The following is a 21555-nucleotide window of genomic DNA, read 5'->3' on the forward strand; positions in this document are numbered from 1 at the left end:
TTTCCCTTCTCCAGGCTTCTGTTCCCACCAGTGGTGCCCCTGGTGACCTAGGCTCCACCTCCCCAGAACTTGACCCCAGGCCCTGCAGCCCCCCTCCTCCACTCCTCCACCCCAGCCCAGCAGCTCAGGGCTCCAGCCCTCCTTCCACAGGCCACATGGGCATGCCTCACTGGTTCTGGCCTTTGGGTCTCTGTCTGCCTTGTTTGTCCCCAGGGTCAGATGTGAGCCATGAGGCTGGTTCCACATTTTTGTCTCTCCCTCCATCCCACCTAGATCCTCCCTTCAGTGTCTGGCTCACTGTCCCTCTCCAATGTTTTTTATTTTTTAGCCTTTCGAGGCCACAGCGATCCAATCCCCAGGCTCTGCCAGGAGCCCCCAGTATCCCATTCTTTTTCCTGGAGCCTCATCGTGATCTTTGCCCCCAGAACTTACACCCTTGCACTTTCTGTGAGGTGCCAGAATGGGGAGGGGTCTCCGGTAGGATTCTGAGGGACAGGACAACCTCTAAGGGTGGTCCCTTGCCCTTCATAAGTCCTGGCTCTTTCCAGCCCCCTGGCTCTATATTGAACCTCCAAGCCATCTTCCCAGATGGAACTACTTCAAGGCTATCTCTTGAAGATCAGATCTCTCGAGTTCGAGTTCATAGTTTGACTTCTTCTCCCCTCCATCCCACAGCTGAGCCCTGGCTTCTCACTTGAAGTCCTTCTCACCTGTGGACTGGTAGACCAAGAACAAAGCACAGAGGCTAACACAAATGAGGTGCCAGAATTTGGTTTATTGGCTCATCCAGTGCCAAAGGTCCATTGGGCACCCTCTTCCCACCGATCTGGAGCCCCCTGGTTCCTAATACCTTTTTCTTCTTTACACGCTCCTCCGAGCCCTGACGGAAGGAAGCCACGGCAGAAGCTGGGGCAAAGTGTGGGGCAAAGGCTGGGCTCTGACAGGGGTCTGTTACAGGGGGCCTAGTCTGCTTGGCACAGGAAGAGGGCCTTAGGGGGAAGGAAGATGGGCCCCCAGGAGAGGAGAAAAGGAATCGGCTCAGCAGGGGCCTCTACTGAGGGCCCAGAGGAGATGGAGCCCCATCCTGGGGCAGGAATGGGAGGAGGCAAAAGAAGAGGGGATTAAGGGCAGAGGAGCAGGTGAGAGGCCCCTTGGAGCCCTACTCTCTCATGGGCTGGGGTCCTCTGAGGCTGAAAGAGTAGGCGGGAGGGCTGAGGGGGGAAAGGGCAGCTGGGTTGGGTGGTGGGAGGTTACTGCTGGAGGCAAAGTCCTTCACTCAAAAGCCCCCAGCTCTAGACCCAGAAAGATACACACACACACACACACACACACACACACACACATTTTCTCTTTCACACACACACACACCCCTGGAGCCCCACCTCTTTTCAGTGGGCACAGGTAGCTCACAGCCATACCCAACACCCCCAGCTGCAGCTCTGGCCTGGCTCCTGGTCACTTAAACACCACTGAGACCCTGTCCTCCATTCACACCTGTAGGCCCAGAGCCCAGGTTCTCCGAGGCCTCCCCACTCCCTCCTTCTCTGCTGGGCCTTCAGGCTCTGGTCAATCTGGGCTGTGACTGGCCGCCGACCCTGACTCAGGGAGAGCAGTGGGGCCATGTGTTAGGACAAGGGGATGGCCATGGTCTTCAGCAAGGCACTGGGTGGGCGGGGTCAGGGCTGGAGCGGGGAGAGTAGCTTTCGGGCTCTGGGGGGCCCGCACCTCCTTGAGTGGCTCCCTCCTTAGCTCCTGGGTCCAGCCTCTACCCTCGGCCCCCCACAGCAGGGCCTCCCTTCTCTTTCCCAAGCCCTTCCAGGGGAATGGCCACTGGGAGGCACCGGAAACAGCCATCTGAGAGGCCCCGGGGCCTGAGGCTGAGGGCTGCTGGCACAGTGTGGAGCGGGATTCTGCAGCCTGCGGGGAGGGGGCGGGGGCCTCAAGCTGAGTCACCCCCTGCGGAGGTCTTCTTCTTGGGCCGGGTCTTCAGCGTCTTGGAAGCCGGTGGCTGTGGAAGGAAGAGAGGGAGACAGAGGGCTCCGCCTGTAGCCACAAGCCCTTCCCACTTCCCCAAGCTCTGTCCCGGTTCTCACCTCGGGTTTGGGCACTTTTTTGATGGGTTTGACCCTCTTAGGGGCCTTGTCTCCCGTGTCATCCTCAGAGATCTCTGTCCGGGGATCTGCCTGGTTGGTGCCTGACCTTACGCTCAGGGTGGGGTCATCTCCTGGTTTGGGGAGGAAAGGAGAGCAGGTGTCTGGTCTCTCCCCTACTCAGCCTCCTCGCCCTCGCCCCCTGCCCGCCCTGGGCCCGGACTGTACCCAGGTCTTCAATGGTGTCCAGGAGGCTGCCAGGGCTGGCTCTGAGGCGGCCATCAGGCCCCTGCAGGGGCAGCGCGTCCTCGTCCCGGATCAGGGTCAAGTCCTGCATGCTGAAGCTTCGGAGCTTCTCTGATAGCACCCCCTGGCCCTGGGGTCACCACCACGCACCAGGAGGACCGGAGGAGAAGGGGCGGGGTGGAGAGAGAGGTCACCACAGGGCACTGGGCAGCCACTGGACTCAGCGCTCTCCCCATGGCATCCTCAGCCCATCCCACGGCGGCTCTAACAGGCTGGGGCCATGCGTTCCCTTTGGACGGGTGAGGAAACTGTGGCCCGCCAAGTGGAAGTCCCTTAGCGGGGGGATGTTAAAGGCAGGATGGAAACCCCAAGCTGCACAAGCCCCCAGACCTTTACCGGCCCAAGAATGTGGTGGATGCAAAGGGGACTGGCTGTGGGATGAGATGAGCAAGCTGGGGCCTGGGAGCTGGGTCTGCCCCCATCTCACCTTGGCAGCAGCCGTGACTGCGGCATTGGCGGCCAGATTCAGACCCCTCTTGCCCACCCTCATCATGGTCTCATAGCTCTTGTCTCGGGCCTGTGTAATGTACTCGTCGATCTCCTGAGGGGTTGGAGGGGAAGGAGGAAGAGGTGAGGCTGGGTCCTACCCTGCTTTGCCCTTGTTCACACCTGGCACTACCTGCCCCAGGGGGTCAGGCCCCTCTCAGATCACCCACAGGGAGAGCCATGAATACACGTGGCTGCAGGCTCTGGGCTGCCTTGACCTGGGATAGGTGGGAAGCAAGCGTCCCTTGTTCCAACAGACCTTCTCTTTGTTGGACAGGGTTGGGTGCACGAACTTGCGGTAGAGCACGCTGGAGCCTTTGGTATAAGGGGACAGCAGCCATATCACAAAGGCGATCTTGAGCTCAAAGTAGAAGGGGAACCTGTGGGTGGGAGACAGGTAAGGGCAGAGCCTGGGGCAGGAAGTCAGGAGGCATATGGACCCGCTGCAGGACCCTGGCTGGACTCCCACCCCTTAGTGCACTAAGGTCCCCATGTGGCTTAGGAGACTGGTCAAGGGGAAGCTCAGCTGAGACTCCCAGTAGCAAGGTGAAAAGTGACCCCAGCAGGAATTCCCAGCAGCGGTGGCTCTATCACCCTCTTCTCTCTGACAGAAGAGCACCCACTCCTCTGTCCTGGGGTCAACACCAAGGCGAGCTCCCTAACCTTCCAGGTGCATTCTTGGATCCTCACTCCCTTCCTTCCTGCTCTTCCTCCCCAGCTGTGTTCTGGATCTATCCCTTGCTGCCATGACACGGCCTCTGCTTTTTAAGGACTGTTCTCTATTCTCATGGCTCCTTCTCAGGCCACACACTCCTTCAGGTCTCCTCTATCCTCACAAAGCCCTCATCAAAGCTCACTCCTTTGCTTGCATCAAGAGGCACCTGCACTCACTTGTTCTCAATTTTTAATCCATGACTCTTTCCTAATTTGACCCCATTCAACTTTCTCTACTCAAACTGTGTTTTCTCAAAGGCCCTTGAAATCTATAAACGCAAGGATCTTGCGTCCTCTACCTCTCAGTAAAACTCTTTTGACTTTCAGTGTACTGTGCTATGTTCGTCCTCTCTTCCAAGAGGCATTTGCTCATTTAGTAAACATTTTTGAGCGCCTGCTGTGAATATACAGATGGTTAGACAATTCCGTGTCCTCAAGAGTGCATATACATAGTCTAGTAGTGCCTAGAAAAAGCCTTTGAAATACAAGCTTTGAAATACAATCCAATGTTCACGAATTGACTCATATGCCTGTTTTACAAATAGGGAAACTGAGGCCTAGAAAACTGTGACTTGCTCAAAGTCACTGTAAGTCTGGCAGAAACAGGTTTCTTGAATTCTATTGTGCTGCTTTGGCTCCCAAAAGAAAGGTGAGAGTTATGTCTGTTCTTATTTTGCTCAATCAAGCCAGGACTGGATGGGGGCTGAGAGGAGGGGACACCCAGGACCCCATGGGACTGTTGGGGAGATGCCACCCTAGGTGGACTGGCTGTGTAGAAGAAGTCAGAAGCCCTGGCCCCTGAGGTGCAGGGAGGCGGGGGTTGCTGGACCTCACCAGGAGAGCACGATATCTGTGAGTGTCTCGGCAGTGGTGAAGAAGGCAAAGACGATCCAGTACATCATCCATTTCACCTAAATGTACAGAGGGCGGTGTCAGCTGGGGCCTTGGGGAAACACCCTGGACCCCACCTCTACTTGCCAACCTGCTGGACGCACTATGTAGGGGGGCACAGAGGGCCCCAACTTTGTCTGTGTATCACACCAGGGTTGGGGAAAGGGATACACGGGCGCCTCCCCGAACCAGGTCTCATTAGTGCTGACAGCATTAGTATAACGTCATCCCCGTCTGTCATGTGATCCACTGTCCTCCCTGATCTCTGCCACATAAGTTGGGTAGGAGATGAAGGGTCACACACTCACATATTCCTTCACGTTTTTTGTCTTCACGGCCTTGTAGGAAGAGTAGGCTGGGTACAGGGTGCCAAAGATGAGCCTAGGGAGGCAGGCATGGTTACTGGGCCCCTTGGCCAAAAGCAATGGCCTCTCCCTCCCATCTCTGCATCAGTCCCTGGGTAGGTAAGGGGAGAATGGACAGAACTCCAGGGTACCACATCAGCTGACTGATGAACTCAGGTCAGGGGTTAAGGTCAAAGCAGGCAAGCCTGAGGTGATACACAAGCATGGAGGCCCTAGCCAGCAAGGGTGATGCCCCTTTATTGTTCAGTTCTTCTCCAGCCCCTGACAGAAAGACCTAGAGGCCAGAGGGTCTGATGTGGCTTATCTGCCCTGAACCTCATTTGTGCATAACCATATCATGGGGTGGGGGTCAGGTCACTGCCTCAGGGGTGTCGTCCTTCTCCAGACATCATGCACTTTCTTACCCATTGGCCCTTACCCTCTACCTTCCCGTCGTAGGGCCAGGGACACCACCTAACAGGGTACCTGGCAGTCAGAAGTACCACTGTAGCCCTGGGGACCTGAGGAGCAGAGGGCACGGGGGCAGGAGGCCCTGAAGGGCAAAGTGGTTTATTTCCCAATATAAACACTTTTGGGACTAGCCTCCAGAAAGTGTGCTGGGCTAGAGATCCTGGCTATAGTGGAGTCTGTGCTGTTCCCATCAGAGACCACATACAGGACACAGGTGAGGCAAGGAGAGGACCAATGCCACTCGGGGAGCTCATTCACACAAGAGGAGCAGCCACTGTGAAGGCCACATGGACGTATGAGGCCCCTGGGTTCCCTCAGGTGGGAAGGGAAGGAGACTCTGGTGGGTCTAGAGGAAGCCAGAATTGAAGAACACGATAGCAGGGAGGGGATTCTGGGGTGTCAGTGCCCCAAGGTGGAGGTTGAGGGGCAGGGTCCTAAGCTGGGGCAGGTTAACTGAAGCCATGCAGAGCTCCGGCCAGGCCCAGCCTCTTGACAAATGTGTGGATACCGCCTGTTCCCCATGGACTTGCCTCACTGAGGCAGGGTACTTCGGAGATGGAGTCGGGGGTGGAATCCTCAAGGACAAAGTCCACAGTTGTGGGAGAGGGCACCCTCCTGGAGCCTGGGGGAGCTGGGAGGGACAGAACTGGCAGCCTGGGATGAAGGCCACCTAACACCCTTCCCTCCACGGCTCTCACAATCCCAGGCTGAACACACATATCCTCTCCCAGTTACCTCCCACACTTTGTCATCCAAGCATCTCTGCTTCCCGTCCTCCCTGGGGGGCCTTCAGAGCATGTGCCCTCACCCCCAGTCTCCTGACAGACAGTGGAAGAGGGAGGAGAAATGGGGCCCTTCGGGGAGGCCAAGGCTGCCATGGCCCTAAGCTATGGAATGAGGAGGCCCTGCCTTGCTCCCCTGGCTCTTCCGTTAGTTCTCCCGCTGGGAGATGAGAGCCCAGGTCTGAGGGGCTCCTCCGGCCAGATGTGCTACGTGGGTGAGGGGACAAGCCGCCTCCCCTCATAAATCAAGCCATGCTGCCTAGCCCCCTCGGGGATGAGGGAGGGCGCAGAAACAGGGAAATTAAAAATAAAAGGGATGGGAAGCCAGGCCTGCCTTACTCCTCGAACATTCCCCGCTCCTCCGGATCCCTCACCTCCACGTCTCTGGGGACCCCAAATAGGGAAGATGTGCCTTTAGGTGATTCTGCTGTACGAAGCCACGGAGTGGTCCATCCCAGGCTTCCATACCCCTCACCCGCCACCCCTAGCCACCATCCCCCTCCCAAACGGCCGCGCCCCGCCGCCGCACTCACACCACCAGGCGAGAGATGATCCAGGACACCATGGCGGGGCCGGGCGGGGCGCGGGGTGCGGGGCGGGAAGCCGGCCCGGGCCGAGGATGTGGCTGCTGGAGGCCGAGCGGCGGCGGCAGCAGGAGCCGCAGTAGCAGCAGCACCCGCAGCAGCAGCCGCCGCGGGGGCCGCGGAGCGCCGAGCCGCCGCCGTTAAAGGGGAGGTCCCTGCCGCAGCGGCGGGCCGTGGGCGGCGGCGGCTCTTAAAGGGGAGGCCGCGGCGGCGGCAGCGGCGCGCCCCCCTGCACCTGCTGTCGCTGGGCATGCGCCTTTGACCTGCCTTCCTCCAATGGCTTGTTCACTTTTCTTGGGTTCCAAACCCAGGACTGAGGTCCTCAGAGGCCTTCATGGTTCCATCCGGACATCCTAGCCCTCTTCCTGCGCTGATCACAACAGGCTGAAAGACTTAAATATCCTAAGAGGAATAATGACTGACTTACTGAGTGCTTATTGTGTGCCAGGCCCTGTGCTAAGAGCTTCACATGCGTTATTTCAGTGACCATCCCATAAGACAGACGTTATAATTATCATTTTGAAGATAAGAAAATGGGAAGCTTCGGGGAGGTTCAATAATATGCCTTGGGTCACAGAACCACTAAGTCATGCTGCTAAGAAAGGAACTTAGGAAGTCTACTGAATTGGCTACTTCTTCCAACTGCTATCAAACCCTTCTCCCCTATCGCTGACCGTCAAGACACCCACCCAGGAAGTCCTGAGGTCAAAGGCATAGAGGCATATGTCCACCCCGCCATCACCAATCACTCCAGTTGTAAAAGGCCTAACGCCATTCCCAATCTGATCTGCTTTAAGGTTGTCAGTTCCTAAGTTTTGTAGGGGAACAGGGCCCTGTGCTCTCAAGGATACCCTGGGGCAGGGGAATCACCCTTTTTGTAAAGAGGCTGGTAGAGAGGCCTGGGGTCCAGGCGTGGCGATGAATAAGGGGCTCCAGTTCCATCCCCATCAGCAAGCACTGGTGGCAATGGATGCCCTAATTCCGAAGACATTTATATCCAGAATGTAGGCTAGCCTGCCTCCTGATTTTCACCAAAGCAACAAAGCTCCAGCAACCTCTGCAACCTCCCTTCCCCCACTGCTTTCCTTTCCCATCCCATTTCAAAGCTTCTGCATTCTTTATGTTGAGGTATAATCCTCTGATGATCACAGCACCAGCCCGTGCCCATCCTGGCCTAAAGGACATGCTCAGAACTCTGTATTTCAGTTATGGTGCTATTCAAACTTAGTATCCTTGAACCACACACAATGGTCTATTTCCACCCTGATAATTGTATTTCCAGGCTCAAACACTTTGGAAGATGTGTTTCCAACAGGATCCAAGGAAGCAGCCTCTGATGACCCCTCTTGCTATTCTTTACAACTTCCTCTTCAAAAGGCCTTTTCTAATTGGAACACAGTCTGTCCTCACTCTTCAAGCCACTTGAATTTCCTATATGGGCAGCCAGGCCTCTTGTTTTGAGGAACTTTGTCACTGATTGCCCAGAACCTTGCTCAGGCCACTCTCCCTGGCCCTTTCCCCCCAGGCTGCTTCTGGAAGGTAGGAACCCACCTTTCCCATAGGGCAGAAACCACGGAAAGCCCATGTTTGCTCCTACCTCTAGCTCATGTAGCACATTCCCGTTTGTCCCTAAGCCCTCAAACCACAATGACCTGGCACATCCCTCGCCTAACTGGGCACAAATTCAGGAAGCAAAGAGTAATAATTGGATGCAACAATGTAATGATGATATGAAAATGAACTATCCTCCAACTCCAACCCCACCCTCAACCTGGCCCTGCTTTTTAGAACTGGCACAGGAAGAAGTTAGTCCACTATGAACAGATTTGTTAGATTTTTAATAAGAACATGGAAATCCCAATCAGCCCTTCAACAAAATTAAAATACAGAAAGTGAAATTAAAAGTATTCTACAGTAAATGACTTTTATTAAAAAAAAAAAAAAGTAACTGTGAACATATAAACAAGCCTGCAGGGCACTACAGTACAGCTGGGAAGAAGATAGATACATTTTCCAATGTATCTATGGGCCAATGAATTCCATCATTTTCAAATAAATTCTTAATAAAACTCCACTGAGTTGGAAAGTTTTGCTGAAAATATTTCTGGACAAAAAAACTCCCAAAACAAAACGCCTCATGTAGGAAAGCAAACTTTCCTTTGAATTTGGAACTACAAGAGGAGTCCCAAGGGAACGCTGGTAATAGGTGGAAATGGTTCCTGGAGTCACCAGTGTGTGTATGCATGGAACACACCACAGCTCAGACACGACAAAGTTCTTTCTCAAGATGGCTGTTCCCTCAAGATAGGGCTGAGATGGGAGGGGGGTGAAATTAAAAGAACCCTAAAAAGCCAATTCTTTTAAATTCTGCTTTGGCTGATTTTTGTGCTATAATGGGCAGTTGATTTCTAAAAATCTTATTTCTTCAAAGAGTTTTCTCGAAGGAAGACTAAATGTAATGTGCCTTTCCTCATAATCCAGGAAAAAAACTGTGGTATTTCAAAAGTTCTAAAAATATCTACTTTCATGAAATAGTAACTATTTCACTACAAACCTATTTTTCACTAAATACACACGTTTCCTAATCCTGGAGCCTCTTGGGAAAAGCAGTGGATTCTCCCTGGGTCCTTCAAGACTTCAGTGTTCATGGGAGAGAGATGGTGGGGAATGGCTTCACCCATCTCCTGGGATGGGCTGTGTCAGAGGTCATGTGTAGAGACACCATCAGGCTTCCACCAGGCGTGTTTAAACAATTAGCCCCCACATGTACCAGGTATGTGATTTCCCCCTACCTCCAAACACATTCCCACTTAACTAGGCACAAGAGAAAAAAAAAAGAAAGGTGTGCCCACATTCCTGGTTTCCACAAATCTCAAATCATGAGAATGTGCAGGACAGCCCAGTGATGTTCAGGCAATCTGAAGTCCCAAAAGGCCACAGGATAGGGATGTGGCACCCTCGGCTTGGAGTCTGAAACTGTGTGTGTGAACAGTGCGACTTTCCTGTGTCAACCTTCAGTGTTGAGGCAGCGTAGAAAAGAGTGGCTGGAGAGTTTGTAATACTGACCACACTGGCTCCAAGTGAAGGACCTCTGCTCCAGCAGAGAACCCTGTCGTTCCCTGTATGTGTTGTGAGTGAAAGACCTGCTTCACAGGGGAGTTTGAAATTTCTCCACGCCTACGATCTTGCCAGCTTGGACTCATGAGCCTTGAGGGTGCCAACAGCATCTTTCACTGCGTGATAAATGATGTTCTTCACCTGGAGAGAGCAATCAGCACAGTTAGTCCATGGCAGCCACAGACTGTGCTCTGCAAATGAAAATATCCTGCAAGGACTAAAAGCCTACTGATGAGTGAGGAAAGCCCTCAACCAGGACTGCGTGCTCCCCTAACCAACCCCAAAAGATGATTTACAAATCACACAGAATATACAGTTTATATTCAAAAAAGAGTGATTCATCATTTGAAAGCCTATATAATCACCATCCTCTATGTGTATATATGTGCTGGGCACTACTGCTAAGCTCTTTATGTGGACTTTCATTTAATCCTTACCATAATCCTATGAAGTAGATTCTATTATTATTCCCATTTTACAGATGAGAACTGAGGTCAAGAATCTTACATTAAGGTCCTATAGCTAATAAGAATGCACTAAAAACAGTGGGCAGGTAGGATTTATTGGGTATTTTTCCCTTTCGTGCCTATATTTTCTAATTTGTCAAAAAGGAACACATATAATGTATGAAGCAAAAGTTATTAAAATAGAGTGAACAGGATGAAGACAGTTTTAAATCAACATGATGATTATTTTTGGGGAGATGGAATGGGAAAGGGTACATGGAGGCTTCAACAATGTAGTTGTTGTATATAAATACATTATATATATGGTATGAATATGATGCTTTATCTCTTAAGCTGAATGATGGCCACACAAGCCCCCTTGTTATTCTCTATCACATTTTTTGTATTAATTCAACCAATGTTTACTGAGTACCTACTATGTGTCAGACATGTCCTAGGGAAAAGCAGTGAACTAAAACAGCAAAACCTCTGCCTTCATGGAGCTTAAACAGCTTATGTTCTAGTAGGGATAGAAACAAACAAAAGATACATAGTATGTTAGATGGTGAAAACTACAGGAAAAAATAAAGCAGTAACAGAGGACTGGGAGGTGATATGTGACAAGTAGAGACCAAACAGAGGGTGGTCTAAAATATATATGCCTGAACACTTGCATTCTATCTATAATAGAAATGTCATCTATCAATCTAGCAACAACCAAGAAAAATATCCAACCTCACGGGTCACTGACACACCTGAGTCACAGGCATGACGCAGGAAAACAGGCCTTAAGTGAGAGGCTGCGAGAATGCCTGTTTGGATGCTAAACCTCTGCCTCGGGAATCTTGCTTTCTTATTCTTTTTTTTTTTTTTATGTTACTAAGCATCCAGGTATATTAAAAATGATATTCTGCCCTTAAAGTTCCAATCCATTTCAGAACAGAGGAAAACCTAATCTGATTCTCCAGTTTAGATCTATGAGGGGGAAACAACTCTTAGGGACATGGATTACAGTCCCTAGCAGGGCTCTAAGGAATTGAGTTTGCACAGAAATTTGTTGGGAGAAGGCAGTTCTGTGGAAACAGGTTTAGAACACATTGCCACAGTGCTTTTCTCACCTGACTGGGGAGGTCAGTCTAGTGCAGTTACTAACACTGAAACACTGTATCTTCCAGGGGCAGAGAAAGAAAAGACTGCCACATTGGAAGTGATGAGGTGAAAAGACGAATATTCTCTAAAAGTAAACCTGAAGAGGACTGATTAAACACTTCCTGAGGGAGGACTTGTCACACCCCAGACATGGGCCTGAGTCAGCTCTCTGCAGTTATCCTGCCCAGATAATAGCCTCAGAAAGCAGTGTGCGCCTCCTATGTATGTGGCCTACAAGGAGATAAGACAGGGCTGGAGTGGAGGAGGAGCTCTTTACCTGCAGTTTATCCTCATGGTTTGTGTGAGTGTTAGAGAGATGCCTGAATTCCTGCGTCAGGCGAAAACAGTGCTTTACGTGTTCTGGAGACACGAAGTCTTCTGCGACTTTGATGCAACTATATAGGTTGTGCACCTGCGAGAGGAAAGGCAGAGGCAGACAGCAGGCGCCAGTCAGTAACCTGAGGAAACCGCTCATGTAGTGCACAAGGACACTGGAGAAACACTTCTGATACCCCACGTTTATAACGACAACAAATGCAGAAAGACTCTAAGTATAAATTTATAAATGAAAATGGTACTAGTGCAAAAATAGGATCTGGAAAAATATATATCACATTCTTAACAGTAGGCTACTTTCTGGGGAAGGCAGAATGAAGGAATTGAAAATGGGATTGAACTGAGACTCACTTTCTTCTTTAAATGAGCATTTAAAATTACATAGAAGAAAATGAAAACGCAAAAAATAAGTTGCAGTTTAAGAGCAATTGGTCTAACCCACACTTTTATATCTACTGCCAGATTAGCAACAAACTCAGAAATAAGGAAACTATGGGAACTGCGGAGCCCCACCCACAAGTTGGGACATACCTGGTGTGGGGCTCCAGCAGGTATGAAGACAGCATCTCCCAGGAACTGAACAATGGCCCAGCCTTGCACACCATATTCCTCATAGAGCCGCTTACGTAGGGTCTGGTCCAAGTACCAACTTTGGTCATGAATTGGATCATGATCAGGGGGATTCTCTTGGCCTTGCTCTTCTCCAACCTGATCATGAAACCACGATCAAAACCCAAAGATGGAAAAATCAGTAAACACATAAAGATTATTAACAGGATAAATCCAGCTTGCTGCAGTAATACCTACTTTATTTAATATCCTCTAAGTGAGGATTCAGCCCTATGGGGCATTGTAACAAAGGACACAAGTCTTTAATGCCAAGGGACTCTACATGAGAAACCCTAGTTAGACTGTCTTAGCATCCCCAGACCTGTGAGCTGGGAGCCCACTCAGGGACATACCTTTCGGAGCAGCTCCCGGATCTTCTCTGCATCCTTGGCTGCATAGATATGCCACAAAGCACCGGGTTTCTCCTTTCCATCATGAATCCTTTGCTTTGTCACCTCATCAGCATCTCCCTCGTCAATTGTTTTGAGAACCTCTGAAAAAAGCAAAATGATATTTCAATGTAAGCAGCCACTTCAGTACCTCTGAGTGAAGCAAAATGTCCAATTCAAACAAGTTTACTCTCTACTATGCTTTATCTGCAATAACGGACTGGTTTAAAATTGGGAAAGGAGTATGTCAAGGCTATATGTTGTCACCCTGTTTATTTAACTTATATGCAGAGTATATCACATGAAATGCCGGGCTGGATTAATCACAAGCTAGAATCAAGACTGCCAGGAGAAATATAAACAACCTCAGATATATGCAGATGATACTACTCTAATGGCAGAAAGTAAAGAGGAACTGAAGAGCCTCTTGATGATGGTGAAAGAGGAGAAAGAGCTGGCTTGAAACTTGACATTCAAAAAACTAAGATAATGGCATCTGATCCCTCACTTCACTTCAGTTCAGTTGCTCAGTTCTGTTCAACTCTTTGTGACTCCATGGACTGCATCATGCCAGGCTTCCCTGTCCATCACCAACTCCCGAAGTTTACTCATTGAGTCGGTGATGCCATCCAACCATCTCATCCTCTGTCATCCCCTTCTCCCGCCCTCAATCTTCCCCAGAATCAGGGTCTTTTCAAATGAATCAGTTCTCTGCATCAGGTGGCCAAAGTATTGGAGTTTCAGCTTTAGCATCAGTCCCTCCAATGAATATTCAGGACTGATTTCCTTTAGGAAGGACTGGTTGGATCTCCTTGCAGTCCAAGGGACTCTCAAGAGTCTTCTCCAACACCACAGTTCAAAAGCATCAATTCTTCGGCACTCAGCTTTCTTTATAGTCTGACTCTCACATCCATATACGACTGCTGGAAAAACCATAGCTTCGACTAGACGGACATTTGTTGGCAAAGTAATCTCTAGGCTTTTTAATATACTGCTTAGGTTGGTCATAGCTTTTCTTCCAAGGAGCAAGCATCTTTTAATTTCATGGCTGCCGTCACCATCTGCAGTGATTCTGAAGCCCCCCAAAATAAAGTCTCTCTTTCCACTGTTTCCCCATCTATTTGCCATGAAGTGATAGGACCGGATGCCATGATCTTAGTTTTCTGAATGTTGAGTTTTAAGCTAACTTTTTCACTCTTTCACTTTCATCAAGAGGCTCTTTAGTTCTTCTTCACTTTCTGCCATAAGAGTGGTGTCACCTGCATATCTGAGGTTATTGATATTTCTCCCGGCAATCTTGATTCCAGCTTGTGCTTCGTCCAGTCCAGCATTCTCATGATGTACTCTGCATATAAGTTAAATAAGTAGGGTGACAATATACAGCCTTGACGTACTCCTTTCCCAATCTGGAACCAGTCTGTTGTTCCATGTCCAGTTCTAACTGTTGCTTCTTGACCTACATATAGATTTCTCAGGAGGCAGGTAAGGTGGTCTAGTATTCCCATCTCTTTCAGGATTTCCCACAGTTTGTTGTGATCCACATAGTCAAAGGCTTTATCATAGTCAATAAAGCAGAAGTAGATGTTTTTTTGGAACTCTCTTGCTTTTTCAGTGATCCAACGGATGTTGGCAATTTGATCTCTGGTTCCTCTGCCTTTTCTAAATCCAGCTCTGACATTTGGAAGTTCATGGTACACGTGCTGTTGAAGGCTGGGTTGGAGAATTTTGAGCATTACTTTACTAGCGTGTGAGATGAGTGCAATTGTGCAGTAGCTTGAGCATTCTTTGGCATGCCTTTCTTTGAGAGTGGACTGAAAACTGACCTTTTCCAGTCCTGTGGCCACTGCTGAGTTTTCCAAATTTGCTGGCATACTGAGCGCAGCACTTTCACATCAAGTTTTAGGATCTGAAATAGCTCAACTGGAATTCCATCACCTCCACTAGCTTTGTTCGTAGTGATGCTTCCTAAGGCTCACTTGACTTCACATTTCAGGATGTCTGGCTCTAGGTGAGTGATCACACAATCGTGAATATCTGGACCATGAAGATCTTTTTTGTATAGTTCTTCTGTGTTTTCTTGCCACCTCTTCTTAATATCTTCTGCTTCTGTTAGGTCCATACCATTTCTGTCTTTATTGCGTGCATCTTTGCATGAAATGTTCCCTTGGTATCTCTAATTTTCTTGAAGAGATCTCTAGTCTTTCCCATTCTATTGTTTTCCTCTATTTCTTTGCATTGATCACTGAAGAAGGCTTTATCTCTCCTTGCTGTTCTTTGGAACTCTGCATTCAAATGGGTATATCTTTCCTTTTCTCCTTTCCCTTTTGCTTCTCTTGTTTTCTCAGGTATTTGCAAGGCCTCCTCAGACAACCATTTTGCCTTTTTTAATTTCTTTTTCTTGGGGATGGTCTTGATCACCACCTTCTGTACAATGTCACGAACCTCCGTCCATAGTTCTTCAGGCACTCTGTCTATCAGATATAATCCCTTGAGTCTATTCAATATCACAGTAATCCAAGTGTATGCCCTGACCAGTAATGCTGAAGAAGTGGAAGTTGAATGGTTCTCGTCCCTCACTTCACGGCAAATAGATGGGGTTTTGAAAAAGTGGAAACAGTGACAGATTTTATTTTCTTGGGCTCCAAAATCACTGTAGATGGTGATTGCTGCCATGAAATTAAAAGATGCTTGCTCCTTGGAAGAAAAGCTATTGACAAACCTAGACAGAGTATTAAAAGGAAGAGACATCACTTTGCTGACAAAGGTCCATATAGTCAAAGCTATGGCTTTTTTCAGTAGGCATGTATAGATGTGAGAGTTAGACCATAAAGAAGGCTGAGCACCGAAGAACTGATGCTTTCAAATTGTGCTGGTAGAGAAGATCCCTGAAAGTCTCTTGGACAGCACAGAGATCAAACCAGTCAATCCAAAAGGAAATCAACCCTGAATACTCAATGGAAGGACTGATGCTGAAGCTGAAGCTTCAATACTTTGGCCACCTGATGGGAAGAGCTGACTCACTGGAAAAGACCCTGATGCTGGGAAAGACTGAAGGCAAAAGGAGAACGGGGCAGCAGAGGATGAGACAGTTAAGATAGTATCACCAACTCAATAGACATGAGTTTGAGCAAATTCCAGGAGATGGTGATGGACAGGAAAGCCTGATGTGCTGTAGTCTAGGGGGTCGCAAAGAGTTAAACATGACTTAGAGACTGAACAACAACAACATTCTCTATCTCTCGGGAGTGATAAAAAGTAGACTCAGAGTCAACAGTCACAGTGAAGTCTAAGCTTCCTACACATGGGAAGTGACCCTAATCTTCCATACTTTTGATAGAGACTCATCATTTTTTGGAAGAATAGTTTTAAAAAAAAAACATATTTCCTGTTCAAACTGTGTAGCCATATCTTATGTTCAAATTGCACATTATTTCCTACTGTCATGTTCAAGGGCAATGATGTTGTTTTTGTGAACACCCATCATCTCCTGAATTACTTGAATAGCTTATCCGGGAACAAAGCCAAAGATTTGTTTATTGGTGACGTGATTCATAATGCTGGACCTCATCAGGATAAGAAACTCAAGTACTACATCCCGGAAGTTGTTTACACTGGCGTCTACCCGCCTTATGCAGGAGGAGGCGGATTCCTCTACTCCGGCCACCTGGCCCTGAGACTGTACAATGTGATTGACCGGGTCCTTCTCTACCCCACTGATGATGTTTATACTGGAATGTGCCTTCAGAAACTTGGCCTTGCTCCAGAGAGACACAAAGGCTTCAGGACATTTGATATAGAAGAGAAAAGCAGGAGTAACATTTGTTCCTATGTAGATTTGATGTTGGTACATAGTAGAAAACCTCAAGAGGTGACTGATATTTGGTCTTGGTTGCAGAGTGCTCATTTAAAATGCTGAATTATGTGCAAAATATATTTTACATAGAAATGTATCTCACATAGTTCCTATTTGTGTTCTCTTCCATTAGAGGTCATTTCTATGTAAAACCATCAAAATTGCCTTTATAGGTCATGTCCATTTGATGGCCTCTAAACCCTTCAGTTCAGATGGTAAAGTGTCTGCCTGCAATGCGGGAGACCTGGGTTCGATCCCTGGGTTGGGAAAATCCCCTGGAGAAGGAAACGACAACCGGCAGTATTCTTGCCTGGAGAATCCCATGGATGGAGGAGCTTGGGGGGCTACAATCCACGGGGTTGCAAAGAGTCGGACACGACTGAGCGACTTCACTCACTCACTCACTCCTACTGTATGTAGATGGACTGTATACTTTCTCAAGACCTCTTCAAGCTCTAGGATTCTATGGATTTAAGGCCGTGAAGGGTAAAGCTTCTCTGCCAAGGTAAGAGGCTTGGCTTCTATTATAACCCTTTAAAAGACAACCTAATGAAAAGATCTACAGGTGTGTAGCATCTAAAGCAAATGTGTGGCAGAAAATATTACCAAAGTAATGACACTGATTATCTATTAACTTTGAGATTTTGAGTTATTTTCTTCTTTAAAACTTTGTTTTCTGAAACCTCCATAATTAACACATATTAATTTTACATCGAAATAGTGGAGAGTGCAAAGCAGCAAAGTATCACTTTTATGCTTCATTTCTGTGCAGATGACCTGGCTTTATCATCCGTTACCCCACAGCTGAACTGGCTGCTGGATGAGATAGGCCAGTTTGCCCTTTCTTCTTTTTCCTCTTTGTCATGCTATACACTCAGTGTTAAGGGGCAGCATTCCCAAAGAGAGAATAACTGGTTGATGACACACCAGTACCACTCTTCTCTGCTACAATCACCCCTTTGTGCGCCTACGACGCATCATGTCTGGTGGAGACTTAAGAAAAAGCAACTGGCCCTGACTGAGGAGAAAGACATCCCATTTTACTTCTTAGGCTAAACCTCACCCTCCTGAAGCACTGAGTTCTAGAAATCTTACCTTCATCATGAGCACCCTCCCCGATGGGGATCCCAACATACACCATCACATTAACTGCATCAGACACATCTAAGTGAAGATTTGTTGTGCCAACTCTTCTGTCTTCTGCTGTTATCAAGCCTGAAGATAAAAAGGAAGATATACAAGGTGAAATGGCAATATTCTGTATTATTATAATTATTTTTTTCATTTTTGGCTGAGTGGCGTGGCATGCTGGGTCTTTCCCTGACCAGGGATTGAACCCATGCCCTATGTAGTAGAAGCATGGAATCTTAACCACTGGATTGTCATGGAAATTCCTTGGATGGAGTCTTTGAGAGGAAACTTTCTAATTCTGTAATGTATGTTTTATGGACTGGCTCATAGGGCTGTTATGTAAGTCAATGATAAAAGCAAACATTCAAAACTATCCTGGATACTGTCAACTTCTTCATCACTCTGCCCTCTATCATCTCTACACATGACTCTGATTACAGATCTCCCTCTTCAGGTAAAATGGAAACAAGAGTATTCAAAAAGATCAGTTATGGCCTCTCCCTCATACCGTAGGCATTGTACATCTTGGGGCCCAGATCGGGCCTTACAAAATAGCTGGGTAGCCTGGAGGCCAGATTGAGCCTGCCATCTCGCTTGGTATATTCTGGCAGAGGAAGGTTCTCCATCAGATCTTCAAACCTACAAAAGAGCATGAGAAATGACTTAGGTTGTTACAGGGGAAAAAGGCAAAGAGGTGGAGCTCACTTTTCTGTGATAACTTTGTGATGGCTTCAGCAAAGCACAAGTCTCTCAAGATGACTTACTGTAGTTCACTAACCTTGTTGGCATCATGTCCCGAAAATCTTCCCCAGGAGGCCAGTCCTTGAGTTTGAGCACCATTGGCTGCCCATCTTCTGACCTTAATCGTTCTGGAAGACAGAAAGCACTCCTACAAACATCTGCTGTGTTGGCTATTTCCTGATTCTCCAGTGACGAAAAGGTTTAGAAGACTAAACTCTCTCTTTTTTTTTTAGTTTGCAAACCTCTATAATGGATTACATGGGCTTTGTTTTCCTCACCCACAGAAAAACCATGGTGAGTTTTTCCATCTCAAAGTGAAAGTGCCCCACACAGCCCATGTGACATGTGCTTAAGTCCAGGTAAGGTCTGGGAGCCATGTGACTGCCATGAGAGCTACCTGGTTGCCACCATGATAGACTATTTCTCCCACTAAGAGGATGTATCAATAATTTGCTATTTTAGGGGTAGGGCTGGGCATATAGATGCTTACTTTCTAGTCTGCTTTTATAGAACCAGATAGCAAAGCTACTTACTGCATATGATCTCGAAGCCATCCCAGAAATCCCGAACTTTCACATCGGAAATTATAGCACAGTTCCTGCAGTTCACCAAGTCCACATCCTGGTCTCCAAATTCCTGGCTAAAGGCTTCTGGCTTCCAAAGTTCAGACTTGAGCTTTTTATGTACTCCTGAAACCAGCACTGGCTGTGGAAATAAAAGTATCTTAATCAGAGCCATGTAGGAAACACTTAACTCAGGGCTAAGGATAGAATAGGAGGGTTTCCTGAGGACAACCTCTTCTCCATGATGACTTCTTGATCCCTCCCAGTTTCAGAATCCATGGATTCAACATGTCAGCTACAGAAAATGAAAACACTTCTATTCTGTTACTATATTTGATTCTCACAGGGTGGGGGTGGGGGTGCATTCCAGAGAAATCGCTTCTATTGCCCTGGCATATACCACTAATTTGAGGTGAGAGGATGAAAAGCTAAATGCAACTCAGAATACTTCCTCACATCTCAAATAAAAAACTATCTAGACAATTCCATAAACCCCTCCTTCCTCATACCTGCTAATGTATAAAATTCAGGAAGTGTTATTACACTATCCCACAGACTTGTATGGTCTTGAAACATTTACCTAGAAAAGTACCACCCACTTCCACCAACTCTCACCTCACACCATATCTCACTTAAGGATTTTCCTCTAAAGGTGTTATTAATGCCAGATCACAACTTCACAGGAATTTCAACTGCACTTTTAAGAACACAGAGCTACACAGCTGAGAAAGAAAAAAGATCCATAGTGCATTTTACAAATCTTTCAATTTTTAAAAATCAAAGAAAACTCAAAGTAGCAAAGCTGTCTACAATAAACTTACTATATATCTAAATCTCCTTGGCAGAGTATCTCCCAGAGAGAACTGAAACTATCCTGCTAGCTTTGGTGGGTGGACAGGTAGACAGCCGACCCTGGGATCTGCTTATTCTTGCTTACCTGGCCTTGCTTCCAACACTCCCGGAAGATCTTCCAATTGTTTTTGTTGCTGGGGTCATGAAGACACAAAAGTCTTCCATCACAGAGCCAGGAATGAGAGGTATGGGGGTCCAGCACATTTAACCCCATCACCATCTCCTTCACTTCCTTTTGGGTATCAGTCAAGTTACAGGCCCGCTTTGCAGCATCTGAGGTTTTCTTATTTTCTACCACTGAGGCAATGATGTGGTCAAGGAAGTTGGGTAGGCTGGCCTTGTTCTTCACTCCCTGCCAGACACAAATCCATCAGGTTAGTATGACTGAGGCACCATCAGTAGAGTATTAAAAAACAGTCTCACAGTTTTATTCACATGGAGTTCTGATCTACCTGATTCAATTTCATAAAAGTTATTATGAAGTCTTTTGTGGTTGGAAGGGGAATCTATTAAGTTAATATCTTACATTTTCCTAGCCTTCATATTCTGCTTTTTATTTGTGAAAGAAAAGTACAGAAAGATCCCTCTATTGCAAGAGATTTGAGACCTAAGAAATATCTCTGGGGACTTCCCTGATGGTCCAGTGGTTAAGATTCTGTGCTCCCAATGAGGGGGCATAAGTTCAATTCCTGGTCAGGGAAGATTCCACATGCTGCATGGTACAGCCAAAAAATAAAAATAAAAAAGAAAGAAATATCTTTGGCATTGAGGCCCATTTTATATGCACGTAGACTTCAGGGATCACAAAATGCTACAGCTGACTGAAAAAGATCATTTACTTTGAGGGTTATACATTTTTTTCTGGCCAGCATGTTCAAGGGATATAATACTTCAATTAAGTAATTGAGGTGACTTACCAAGGCAGTGACTTTTTACTAGGGAGTGTACCCAATAAATATTTGTATCCAAGAGAACTGAATATTCTGAAAGTAGTCTCCCACTCCTCAGTTTGCCCCCTACCAAGAATCTCTCATTTGTTTTGGCTGGTGGGGAAGCTCAGGCCCAGAGATGAAAGTGAGAAACCTAAGACCACAGATGTGAAGGAAGGGGAGGGCTTCTGTAGACTTGATAGCCCAATGACTTAAGTATCACTAGTCATTATCTCTATGAAGTGTATGCAACCATATAACATCTTTGGAAAATTTAAAAAGAAAAAGGAGAACTGGGAGTCCAAGCCAAGTACAGATAAAACAGAGCTCAACGTAATTTCAGAGGTCATTTATCCAAAAGAGAAACAAATAACCCACACTGTACAGGGCTCAACCATCATCAAATTTCAGTCAGTCATAAAATAGAATGAGAAATATGTTTATGTACTTGTTTGAAATGATCTCTGAAATACATAAACTGAAAATAAAGAACCAACATATAAAAATATCTGTGTAAAAAGAGGAGGAAAAAACTATATACTGAATGTATTTTAATATCATAGAAAGGACACTCATGGAACAGTGGTTGCCTACAGAAAGGGAGGCAACAGCAAGAAGAAGCCTTTTCACTGTATCTTTTAAATTTAAAACCTTTTGAATTTATTTGTTCAGTAAATGCTTACTAAATACCTATGTATCAAACATTGTGGCACTATGACTATTGGGTGAATAAAACAGACAAAAATGGGGAATTTCTACCAGTTTAGTGATT

General features: G+C 47.2%; 2 protein-coding genes across 9 annotated transcripts in view; both read right to left on the reverse strand.

The window, feature by feature from the left end:
* Nucleotides 1–755: 755 nt before the first annotated feature.
* REEP2 (receptor accessory protein 2) lies at nucleotides 756–7616 on the reverse strand. Of its 5 annotated transcripts, none has more exons than XM_027546368.1 (9): nucleotides 6618–7094; nucleotides 5833–5933; nucleotides 4796–4868; nucleotides 4431–4507; nucleotides 3142–3262; nucleotides 2824–2937; nucleotides 2319–2460; nucleotides 2094–2224; nucleotides 756–2008 (listed from the first exon to the last, which is right to left on the reverse strand). In XM_027546368.1, the coding sequence occupies exons 1-9, from the start codon at nucleotides 6918–6920 to the stop codon at nucleotides 1940–1942; spliced, it is 1131 nt and encodes a 376-aa protein (XP_027402169.1). In that variant the 5' UTR covers nucleotides 6921–7094; the 3' UTR covers nucleotides 756–1939. The 5 variants fall into 5 exon arrangements, with proteins under 5 accessions (XP_027402169.1, XP_027402168.1, XP_027402171.1 ...); XM_027546367.1 differs by having other exon boundaries at nucleotides 2319–2466; nucleotides 6618–7084; XM_027546370.1 differs by lacking the exon at nucleotides 5833–5933 and having other exon boundaries at nucleotides 2319–2466; nucleotides 6618–6833.
* Nucleotides 7617–8487: 871 nt separating this feature from the next.
* KDM3B (lysine demethylase 3B) overlaps nucleotides 8488–21555 on the reverse strand; it is a 57591-nt gene continuing 44523 nt past the window's right edge. For all 4 annotated transcript variants that reach the window (XM_027546365.1, XM_027546364.1, XM_027546363.1 and 1 more), the window contains 9 exons: nucleotides 19940–20206; nucleotides 18973–19144; nucleotides 18477–18567; nucleotides 18207–18337; nucleotides 17663–17782; nucleotides 12679–12818; nucleotides 12248–12424; nucleotides 11658–11792; nucleotides 8488–9926 (listed from right to left, as the gene is read on the reverse strand). In XM_027546365.1, coding sequence (XP_027402166.1) covers nucleotides 9846–9926; nucleotides 11658–11792; nucleotides 12248–12424; nucleotides 12679–12818; nucleotides 17663–17782; nucleotides 18207–18337; nucleotides 18477–18567; nucleotides 18973–19144; nucleotides 19940–20206 — 1314 coding nt within the window. In that variant the 3' untranslated portion in view covers nucleotides 8488–9845. The remainder of the gene's footprint in view (nucleotides 9927–11657; nucleotides 11793–12247; nucleotides 12425–12678; nucleotides 12819–17662; nucleotides 17783–18206; nucleotides 18338–18476; nucleotides 18568–18972; nucleotides 19145–19939; nucleotides 20207–21555) is intronic.

This window comes from Bos indicus x Bos taurus, chromosome 7 (assembly GCF_003369695.1).
Source record: "Bos indicus x Bos taurus breed Angus x Brahman F1 hybrid chromosome 7, Bos_hybrid_MaternalHap_v2.0, whole genome shotgun sequence".
Lineage (NCBI taxonomy): Eukaryota > Metazoa > Chordata > Mammalia > Artiodactyla > Bovidae > Bos > Bos indicus x Bos taurus.

Excerpts from the sequence above, each read along its gene's own strand:
- REEP2 (XM_027546367.1), bottom strand. The coding sequence starts at position 6,920 with ATGCCCAGCGACAGCAGGTGCAGGGGGGCGCGCCGCTGCCGCCGCCGC. Across the intron at positions 3,263-4,430 it reads ACAGATATCGTGCTCTCCTG|GTTCCCCTTCTACTTTGAGC; the intron begins GTGAGGTCCAGC and ends TCCCACCCACAG. Across the intron at positions 2,225-2,318 it reads GGACACCATTGAAGACCTGG|GAGATGACCCCACCCTGAGC; the intron begins GTACAGTCCGGG and ends TCCCCAAACCAG.